The sequence below is a fragment of the Ambystoma mexicanum genome, chromosome 3q (genome assembly GCF_040938575.1).
Source record: "Ambystoma mexicanum isolate Mex_15411 chromosome 3q, UKY_AmexF1_1, whole genome shotgun sequence".
NCBI lineage: Eukaryota > Metazoa > Chordata > Amphibia > Caudata > Ambystomatidae > Ambystoma > Ambystoma mexicanum.
In genome coordinates this window covers 1,111,770,144-1,111,781,282 of record NC_090926.1, presented here as the reverse complement: position 1 = coordinate 1,111,781,282, position 11,139 = coordinate 1,111,770,144, and the positions used below count along the sequence as shown (strand labels likewise).

Sequence of the window (11,139 nt, the reverse complement as noted above, 5' to 3'; positions counted from 1 at the left end):
AAGACTTCAAATTCTACAAAATAATGCTCTCAGAGCTGCATTAGGAATAAAAAAGAGGGAGCATATCTCCTCGACTAGACGGCAACATAAATGGCTCTCTACGGAGAATAAAATCCAGCTAAAAATGATCTCATTAACCCATAAGGCCTTAAATAATGCAGCTCCCAGCTACTTAATGGACAAAATAAAAAGAAAAACTTCTAATAGACCCATGAGAGTCGCCAATTCCAATTGTTTGGCAGTACCTAGATTCAGACTCGCCAAAATTGGTGGCGCCTGCTTCCCTGTGAAAGCTGCTAACCTGTGGAACGCCCTGCCACCTAACCTAAGAGCTGACCAACCCTTCCCCCATTTCAGAAGGAACCTTATCAAACACATTATCGCCAACAACGACTTAACACCCGAACACTCACAAGTGTAGTTCGACCCAATGCACCCTGACGTGACATCAACCTTTATGCTTATTACCGCAAATCCTGTATATTGCTAACTGTACATTCATGTAAATACGGCAAATCTTTATCTGTACATTCTTGTAATTTGTGCAATATGGTGTAATATTGTAAATTCATTTATATAACATTGTAACATTGTAAGCTTCGCATATACTTGTTGCTGCGCCCGGTAACCTAAGGGTCTGGTGCGCAATATAAATAAATAAACAAACAAACAAACAAACAAACTACACCTGAGGCTACATCCTCCTAGCCTGAGGATCTACAGGAGACTCCACCAGTGTCTCCAACGCCTCACCCTGAGGATCTACAGGAGACTCCACCTGAGGCTACAATGCGCCATTATGATGATGTGCCAGAGACTCCACCTGAGGTTACAATGTCCCATGCTGAGAATGCACAGGAGACTTCACCTGAGGCTACATCCTCCCACCCTGAGTATCTACAGGAGACACCACCTGTGTCTGCAGCACCCCACCCTGATGATGTGTAGGAGACTCCACCTGAGGCTACAACATCCCACCCGGATAATGTGCAGGAGACTCCACCTGAGGCTACAATGCCCGACCCTGATGATGTGATGATGTGCCCGAGACTCCACCTGAGGTTACAATGTCCCATGCTGAAAATGCACAGGATACTCCACCTGAGGCTACATCCTCCCATCCGGAGGATCTACAGGAGACTCCACCTGAGGATACAACGCCCGACCCTGATGATGTGATGATGTGCCCGAGACTCCACCTGAGGTTACAATGTCCCATGCTGAAAATGCACAGGAGACTCCACCTGAGGCTACATCCTCCCATCCGGAGGATCTACAGGAGACTCCACCTGAGGATACAACGCCCGACCCTGATGATGTGATGATGTGCCCGAGACTCCACCTGAGGTTACAATGTCCCATGCTGAAAATGCACAGGAGACTCCACCTGAGGCTACATCCTCCCATCCTGAGGATCTACACGAGACTTCACCTGAGGCTACATCCTCCCACCCTGAGGATCTACAGGAGACTCCACCTGAGGCTACATCCTCCCATCCTGAGGATCTACACAAGACTTCACCTGAGGCTACATCCTCCCACCCTGAGGATCTACGGGAAACTCCACCTGAGGCTACAATGCGCCGTTATGATGATGTGCCCGAGACTCCACCTGAGGCTACAAAATCCCACCCTGAGGATCTACAGGAGACTCCACCTAAGGCTACAATGCGCCGTTATGATGATGTGCCCCAGACTCCACCTGAGGTTACAATGTCCCATGCTGAGAATGCACAGGAGACTCCACCTGAGGCTACATCCTCCCATCCTGAGGATCTACAGGAGACTCCACCTGAGGCTACATCCTCCCATCCTGAGGATCTACAGGAGACTCCACCTGCAGCTACATCCTCCCACCCTGAGGATGCGCAGGAGACTACACCTGAGGCTACATCCTCCCATCCTGAGGATCTACACGAGACTTCACCTGAGGCTACATCCTCCCACCCTGAGGATCTATGGGAGACTCCACCTGAGGCTACAATGCGCCGTTATGATGATGTGCCCCAGACTCCACCTGAGGTTACAATGTCCTATGCTGAGAGTGCACAGGAGACTCCACCTGAGGCTACATCCTCCCATCCTGAGGATCTACAGGAGACTCCACCTGCAGCTACATCCTCCCACCCTGAGGATGCGCAGGAGACTACACCTGAGGCTACATCCTCCCATCCTGAGGATCTACAGGAGACTCCACCTGAGGCTACATCCTCCCATCCTGAGGATCTACAGGAGACTCCACCTGCAGCTAAATCCTTCCACCCTGAGGATGCGCAGGAGACTACACCTGAGGCTACATCCTCCCACCCTGAGGATCTACAGGAGACTCCACCTGCAGCTACATCCTCCCACCCTGAGGATGCGCAGGAGACTACACCTGAGGCTACATCCTCCCATCCTGAGGATCTACACGAGACTTCACCTGAGGCTACATCCTCCCACCCTGAGGATCTATGGGAAACTCCACCTGAGGCTACAATGCGCCGTTATGATGATGTGCCCCAGACTCCACCTGAGGTTACAATGTCCTATGCTGAGAGTGCACAGGAGACTCCACCTGAGGCTACAACGCTCCAGCCGTGTGAGGTGCACAAATCATCACCTGAGGCCAAATGACCCCACCTTTAGAATGTGTGTAAGATTCCATTTGCTAGGTCCCCACTCAATAAATACAATGACAATAATAACCGTGTACTTCCCCCAATCACTATAACTTGCAAAGCGATCTGTTGCTTCCCAAAGCATGATCGATGCTCAATAAATCGCTTAATAATAAGAGTGCTCGAACACACAACCATAATGATATACATAATTCTCCACACTGCACTTGGTGCTACAAGAGGCCACACTCCTCAAGTTGTAGATACATCTGAAACTATCCCACCATCACGATGCAAGTGTGACTCCATCTGGGGCCATAGGATTATTCGCCTATGTTAGACCGCGCAACCGTCATGGTGTACACACCGGTCCACTTGTTGCCACATCACGCCACATTGTGATAAACAGACTTGCTCATGTGGTACAAAATAAGTCATCCTCATTATATGATCAAATCTGCAGCTGAGGCTACATCGGTCTGCCACCATGAGGCTTCATCTGAAGCTGCACCCCTCCACCCCCACATAATGTACACGCGACCCCATCTAGGGCCAAGAGAGCCCACCTTCATAAGGTCCATAAGATGAATCCGCCTAATGATAGAACACACTTGTGCTGCCACAACACGCCACTGCTGAGCAGAGTCCTGAAGTGACGCTAGGACACCCCAGCCCCCATGCTTGCTGTGCCCAGGGCTCCGGCTGCAGCCCCCCATCCTCATGATTGGACGAGACGTCACAGAGGCCTACAACACCCACACCCTCATGATTTGCACGAGACGTCACAGAAGCCTACAACACCCCACCCTCATGATTTACAAGAGACTGCACCTGACGCTACAGTGTCTCGCCCTCATTATGCAACGACGGTGCCTTCATAACATGCCCAACCCGAAACAACACTTAGCTGTGTGCCACTCACTCCAATGCTATGAGACACCAAAACACACAGCAGACTCCTGGGTGCAGGTGGAAGCAGGATCTTGATAGAATAACGCCTCTGGCCATCGGGGGTGGTGGGGGGGGGGGTGAAGGGGTCGCCAGCCTCAGGTAAAGGAGGCGCGGAAGGATGCACAGAACGAGTAAAGCCACGTGCAGAGCAATCCGACTACACCGGCTAGTAGGGTGGGGCGCTATATATATACACGGAAGAAATCCGAGGTGTCTAGACACGTTGAAAAGGGTTTGTCATGCCTGAGTGCATTGTCTTAATGTGCAACACTCAACACTGCATCTCCTTATGGGGAAGCTTTCTAAATATCACAGTGAGGTGAGACACCGCTGTCATCATGCTGTTATGCCAGAACCCTTACAAACACACCACCCTCCTCAGGATTTACACACACAGCGTTCACACAGACCCAAGGTATGACAGATAAGAAAAACACATTCAGCCAGTACCTCCAAACAATAACACAATCGCACCTCCACCGATACAACAATGTATCCTGAGCGGGCAAAGACCAGGCTTCAGATGTGACTTGAGCTTCAGGAGTCAATAGAAATACACGCGCACTTGTCACAGCCATGAACTATGACTTAGTGGAGCAGTGCGCAAGTGCAAATACTTATCCCCAACTGCATGAAGCCCGTGCAGAGTGGAGCCGTGTGCATGCAACACAGGAGCACTACAAGGAGTAATCTGAACAGGGCAGCCGACACCATGCTCACCAGCGTGTTAGGTGGGTGTGCACCAACCTAGATCCAATTAGCCCAAAAACATGTTATCTAATGGGAAAACAGCGCCCGTATCGCTGAAGACTTCACAATCTTTCCTCCGGAGCAAGCGCACCAGGGCCTAAAATGATTCACATGTGTGACACACGAGACACTTGTGGGAGAGACACCCAGATCTCCACATACTCTCGTGTACAACCTTCAGCAGAAAGGAAACCCAGCGCCTTGGCACAAGTTCTCAAACTCTACTCCACATTAAAGCATCAGAATTGGAGAAGGGTCCCTTACTGCTCTACAGAGAACCATACACCACGCTTCACCATGGCGTCTTCAGAGTGGTACATACTCTACATTGCCCAAGCCATTCCTTGTTCAGGCCATCTCTAGCTCGCAACTTCTGACATCTGATCTGATTGGTTCAAAGATCCCGGGTAACATGAATTATCGCTCATAATTGCCCCAGTGAGGATTGATTCAGGGTGTACAAAGAGGGCCAGTACTGCAGGGACCTGCCCTTACAAGGTGGAGATTCTGGAAGGAAGAGAGAGACACATCACAAGGCTGAGGAGGAAACATCCCTCCATCCACCAGCAAGGCGAGCCCAGTGTAAATCGGATTGTCCCATTTGTTTGCATGAGGCAGTGTGTAGATGGTTGATTTTTGTCGTGTTTAAGTGTGACACGCAATGTCAGGGGATGGGTAATTCACTCTGCTACTTTCTTCCTCGCACGCGGGTCTATCTGTGCCACCATGGTACTTTTGTTAAATAGAGCTGCCTCACATTTAGATTCAGTGGAAAACTAAATCAGAGGGAGTGACGAGGGAATGTTTAAATGTAGTCCATGTCAGCTTATGTTCCCTTGGGAATTCCCCTCTAGAGAATCCTTCCATTCTATTCTTGAGTTCCCTGAAGCATTGGGAACTAACCAGTAGGGTCAGAGCACATCCGGCTGCCCTCCATTAGGTTGCCTTGGGAATTCCCTTCTAGAGTATCCTTCCATTCGTTTCTTGATTTTCTTGAGTGACCACCTTCACCGGTGTGAAAGACAAGCTCTTGCTCGAAATCTTTTGTTAGATCATATCCGCTCCTCTGAATCCAATGGAGTTTTGGCAAGACCCAAACATTATCAGTACCAAAGCAGCAAACTCAACAGTGTAGTTACCGAGGGGAGTGTTTGGGTGTGAATTGCGAGTAGTTCATGTCACCTTAAGTTCTCTCTGGGAAGACCCTCCTAGAGTATCCTTTCATTCATTTATTGAGTTCACTGAAGTGTTGGGAAGTGATCAGTGGGGACATTTGGGGTATACTCTCTCCCTGCTGGTCTTTTCCCAGTGCTTCAGGGAACTCATACGATTCCTCTGAGGAGTAACACACCCACGAGCCCCATGTGTTAGGCAAGATACATCATGGTCGGTGGATCAGCATCAACGCTGGTCCATTTCCAAGCCCTCCAGACCAGAATCAGGACATTTGAGGGGATGGAATTAAAGGTTATGTATGGCTTGGGTTGTAGTCATCCCCTATGGTAGTATTGACTCTTTCAATAACACATAACAGCACCCCTTTCTCATCGTCTAGGAAACTGTGCATCGTTCTTACTGTCGTGAGCAGGAGTAGCTGCCCAGAAAGGTATTTTTTTCCAGATCACGGCACGAATAAGGAACATCTTAGTTGAAAATCTTAGTCTTCTTTGGCTCAAGCATATCAGTGAGCAGCCCTAGAAAGTCTCTCGCTGCCCCAGGTTCAACACCATTGCCATGTCCCCCCATTCGCCTGTCTGGTAGTACTTGCCTCCCAGCATTCAGAGCACAACTTTTAAAATGTAGTTTGGTGACCAAAACATGAATAGAACCTTAGTTTTTTCCCTTCATATTGTGAATATTTAGCAGCTTTGCTACAAGTGGCCTCTGTCATGGAATTAAAAATAAACTGTAATAACCACACTCAAAATAACCACACTCAAAAAGTCAGCTTTGAATCCTGAGAGTTATTTCATTTGAAGTGGTGCTCTCGGGGTAACAGCACCTTTGAACACATATCCCACTAATTACGAATCCTTGCAGAGCCAGCCAGCACAATCTGTAGAAGTATAGAAATCTGCAGCAATTGGACAAATGTATACTCTGAAACGTCTTGCATAATTTGTGCCGCTGTTTCATATGTCCATATGTAATTTATGCGTGTGATTTTTTTATCAGTATCAACCATCCAAATGATTTTTTTTAAACTTGGGACCATGTTTTGATTCAAAAACAAAGATCTCTCCAAACACTTTTGATTGTGTTAATAATCACGTTTATATTGAAACGCATTATAAATAACTTATCAATCAATCAATATTCACATAGTGTATTTTTAGTGAGATATATCCTTTCAACACTGGCTATCGATCTGTTTTATTATATTGACAACATCTCTATTAAGGGAAATAGAAACATCTTTAGCCAACACTTTTGTAAGGAAAAACAGTGTTTGCGGTCCAGTACACCTACATACCAAAAGGCTCCCTTTGTAAGGTCTAATTGTGGGAATTTGCATCAAAGAAATTTCTGCAACTCTGTTAAAATTAAAGTAGAAAACAGACAATGATATATATAACCAGAATACATGGCTAAATAAGGCGGCCATCTTGCAAGAATATGTGGCATGTCTATTCAATATATTTAACAAACATAAACTACTACCAGAGATCATTTGTAAGAGTCTGTTAAGACCATTAAAATCAACTTAGAAGATGGATTGTAACCATCTTTTATCTAAAAGCTTTGGCTACATAATGTTGTCATCTTCGTAATATACAAGACATGTTGATTCTACTGATTTTCTTCTATACTGAATTCCAAATTTACTCTCATCCCCATGATTTAAAATATGTTTTCATATCTATTGGTTGCATTGTACCAGGTCCAGTGTTTCTATTCAAAAGGATTTTTGTTTTAGTATTTTTGGCTGATTTTCTCCTTGTATAGGGTGTTTAAAAACTTTTAGAATACAGAATTTAATTTTCGAAATCTCAGGTTTGTCTTCAGAAAGTTATATGCAATTGGAGATTTTGATCGATGTTCAGTTCACCACGTCTTCTCTTTTCAGGGCATCACTACGGCGTTACACAGTCCACTAAGACATCTTATTACATACATGAAGTTATTAGAACCACATGTACCAACGTCTCTTAGAAAAACATTGTCACTGATATGTAAGTGTTAAATGATATTTCAGTTCATGCAGTGGAGACCTAGAAAAGTCTCTTCTGTACTTGTTGAATAAAGCTTTGTAGATCCTGTGCGTCACATTCAGTTTCGGCCAACATGTGTTGCGTGCTGTTAATCCTTTTGTATGAGACTACAAACTCATTTAGAACAAAATACTTCTATTGTGAATTGATATGTGGCAGTTTCTAATTCCTACTTATGACCTTCCTGATTAAAGTACTATGTTTAATGGAAATGAAATTCAACCTAATTTTTTAAAAATTGGTTTATGTTCCAAAACGTCATCTCTATTGATAAAAGGTATAAAATGTCAAAAATGTATTTTTACATTTATTTGAAACTTGTCAAAAAGAGCATTATTATTATTATTTGGGCTTAGTCTGCACTCTATAAATTCTCAAATAATAATGATAACAAAAAGAACATGCATAAATAACGTACGGAGCATCTGGACTTCATTCTCCAGCCACCAGTGGCCAGAGTAGGGGAAACTTGCTTGGTGTGAGAGCCGGTGACCCCTGGTTTGGGGCGTTGGTGCGGGTTTCATAACTTGAGGGTCCCATGTTTTAAGTCTTGGCTCTGTTTCACCTTTGCAATGAACTTGCCCAAGTAATCCCACTGCAGAGTTCATGTTATGGGGAGGGTCTTACAAGGATACACCAAAGACACTCCCATTCCTTCTGTTGGCGTATCATATGAGCCAGGTGGGCCAGTTCCATTCTTGCAGTAAAGTAGCACCTCCCATTGTTCTTCTGTCACTGCTGTGAGTTTTGGTGCTGTGGGGCCTTGATGCTCTGTAGATACCTGGGTCAGGAAGAGATGGACACATGGTTATTCACATCACCTCTCTTTAGCGTGGCACCCTTGCAGTTCCCTCCGGCCTCCTTTTGCACTGCCTGCGGTTTCTTCTCCCAGGTATCCATCACTGCATGCACCTCTAACACAGAAAATTAACAAGGGGGGTCCTGGGAGTCCCTCTGCCAGACATTAGTCCTGGTTACGAGAGTCTTTAGCTCACTATCTTTCACAGAGAAGAAATATCCCAAACATATCAGTCTTTGTCCTGCCCTGGGGCAGTCCAGCACCGAAATGCTAGGCAATTCTCCTCTGAACAAGAGTACCAACAGAAACCCCAGACACGTGTTTCGGTCTGGTTGGACCTCATCAGTAGGGTGGAGCTGTGCCTCTCTAAGAATAGTGTGCAAGGGGTCCACGTCTGGATTCCCCTAGTAACGTAGGGGGAGACCCAAAGTTACTTGAATATGCAAATTAACAAGGGGGTCCTGGGAGTCCCTCTGCCAGACATTAGTCCTGGTTACGAGAGACTTACCTAGAGTCTTTAGCTCACTATCTTTCACAGAGAAGAAATATGCCAAACATATCAGTCTTTGTCCTGCCCTGGGGCAGTCCAGCACCGAAATGCTAGGCAATTCTCCTCTGAACAAGAGTACAAACAGAAACCCCAGACACGTGTTTCGGTCTGGTTGAACCTCATCAGTAGGGTGGATCTGTGCCTCTCTAAGAATAGTGAGCAAGGGGTCCACAAAACAAAACAAACAGAAACAAAATGTTTATTAGAAAACAGGTGACTTACAGAGGTAACATTAATCTAAGTAGGTCAGTGCTTCAAACTAAAGAGGAGTACTGATTAAATATTCAAAATTACATTATTAAGCATCACTGGAGGCAGTGGTGGGGTCAGGTAGGGAGGATGGGGGACATGGCAGCAGAAGCTCCCTCGTTAGCAAGTAAGGGAAGTTTAAACCGAGCTTTGAAGAGATCCACCGTTGGGCTCGCTTCGATTATTATGGGCAGCAGGTTCCAGTGGAGCGGGCGAGTAGGCCATAAGAGCAGAAGCGAGCAGAGGTACAGGGAGTGTATGGGACGGTGAGGGTGAGTACAGAGGAAGGAGGCAACGCAGCTCAGGGGCAACGCGTTTGTCTTGGGAGCAAGACAACACACTCCGATCCCGCGCTAACAAACCACATCTGGTTTTAAATGTGCTATATATGAACAATTAATTAACTAATTAATTAATAGAGGAGGATCAGAGTGAATGAGATGGTGAGTAAATTGAGATACAATCATACCGGTGCTGGGTCGCAAGACCATTAATAGCTTTGTAGACGGGGAGAGTTAATTCTTGCACTTTGTTGATCGGGGGCTCTATACTGTGGCGTATGGAGATCGGTCAAGATACCCACACCCTAAACCTGTGGCTACCATCCGACGGTTGGAGTGCTGGACCACCTTTCTGCACTGCATCCGTGGGGTGCATTTAAGGCCCTAACAGAAATCCCCTCCAAATCAAAAACCACATTTCGACATTGCCATGAAAAATGCCTGTGCTCTGCTTCCCTGGCACATATGTGGCATGCATTTCAACATTTCATCAGAAACTACTGTGTTGTGATCTCCCTGGCACATGTGTGGCAAGCATTGAACACTGCCACCCAAAGAATAGCTCTGAAATTGCTTTCCTGTCATTTGAATCATGTGAAAATGACCCGCAGTCAGAACGGGTCTACCTTTGCTGTTCTGTCATCTAAAAACCAAAGTTGCACCTTGCATTTATTTTTTCTTTCATCCACAATGAAATACCACAAAATACATGCTGCAAGTCAAGACAGCCCTGCATTTACTTTATTCCATCTGAATTGCCAAAATGTTAGACAATATATCTCAATAACAGCCTTGTCTGACTATCCCTTCATATGAGGGGCAGGGATCGCACATTGCAACTGAGATGGCTTGGTTTTCCTTTGATGTGAATCACTGCGCATGAAACACTGAAAATAAAAGAAAACGGCTTCTATTTTTCAGTCTTTGTCAAGATCAAAGAAACTCTGCACAGTATCCCCTCCGTGTCTATGGATCAACATTATGTGCAAACCTACGCAAAATGATCAATTGAAAGAGAATATCATTTACAAAACCACATTGGAAGCAGTAAATGAAAAGCTTGCACATATGTGAATTTGTTCTTGGTAAAATGAGGAAAAATGACATTTAAAACCCAACGTCAAATGACAGCTTTTGCTTTTATCAGATTGTTAGTGAATATGTTGTGGGTATAAAGCCATGTATATTATGCTTTACCTCCCCACAAGCCTTCAATCAACTCGGCAGAGGTTCGGGACTACTAGTCAAACCAGTTTGGCTTGAAGTCTTGCCTCCCACTTTCGCCCCTAGAAGTGAACTAATTCTGCAAGGGCATATGAGGGGCTGAGGGCGTGATAATTACCAGTTCTACCAAACTAGCAGGCATTTCTGGAAGAAAAGACAAAGGATGCAAGTGTGGCCTGTGTTTGACTGAGAGGTCCGATTTTCTCCAGTACCCCTTCCCAGGGTGTCCTTTGTTACAAGCTGAGCCAGGAGGGGACAATTTGGCTGTGGGGGTTTGCAGCACTACCGTGCCATGTGATCAATCCTCCAGATTGACATTAAAAGACTGCTATATTTCAAGACATTTTTCCCAGCAACCTGAATATGTAGTAAATTTGTAGTATGCCAGGTCACCATATCATTTTTAGGAGAAGGAAAAGGGACCAAGTACATGTTTCTAGAACCAGGTGAACTGAAATGGCCATGAAAGACACTTTTCGGGGTGAATTATGAATGGAACAGATCTGAAACAAGGTGAAAAGAT

General features: G+C 45.5%; 1 protein-coding gene across 1 annotated transcript; it reads left to right on the top strand.

Annotated features, from left to right (window-relative positions):
* Positions 1–1,353: 1,353 nt before the first annotated feature.
* On the top strand, positions 1,354–2,616 carry LOC138448049 (thioredoxin domain-containing protein 2-like). The gene has a single exon (XM_069604591.1). The coding sequence runs from the start codon at positions 1,354–1,356 to the stop codon at positions 2,614–2,616; it is 1,263 nt and encodes a 420-aa protein (XP_069460692.1).
* Positions 2,617–11,139: the final 8,523 nt, after the last annotated feature.

Excerpts from the sequence above, each read along its gene's own strand:
- LOC138448049 (XM_069604591.1), top strand. The coding sequence starts at position 1,354 with ATGTCCCATGCTGAAAATGCACAGGAGACTCCACCTGAGGCTACATCC.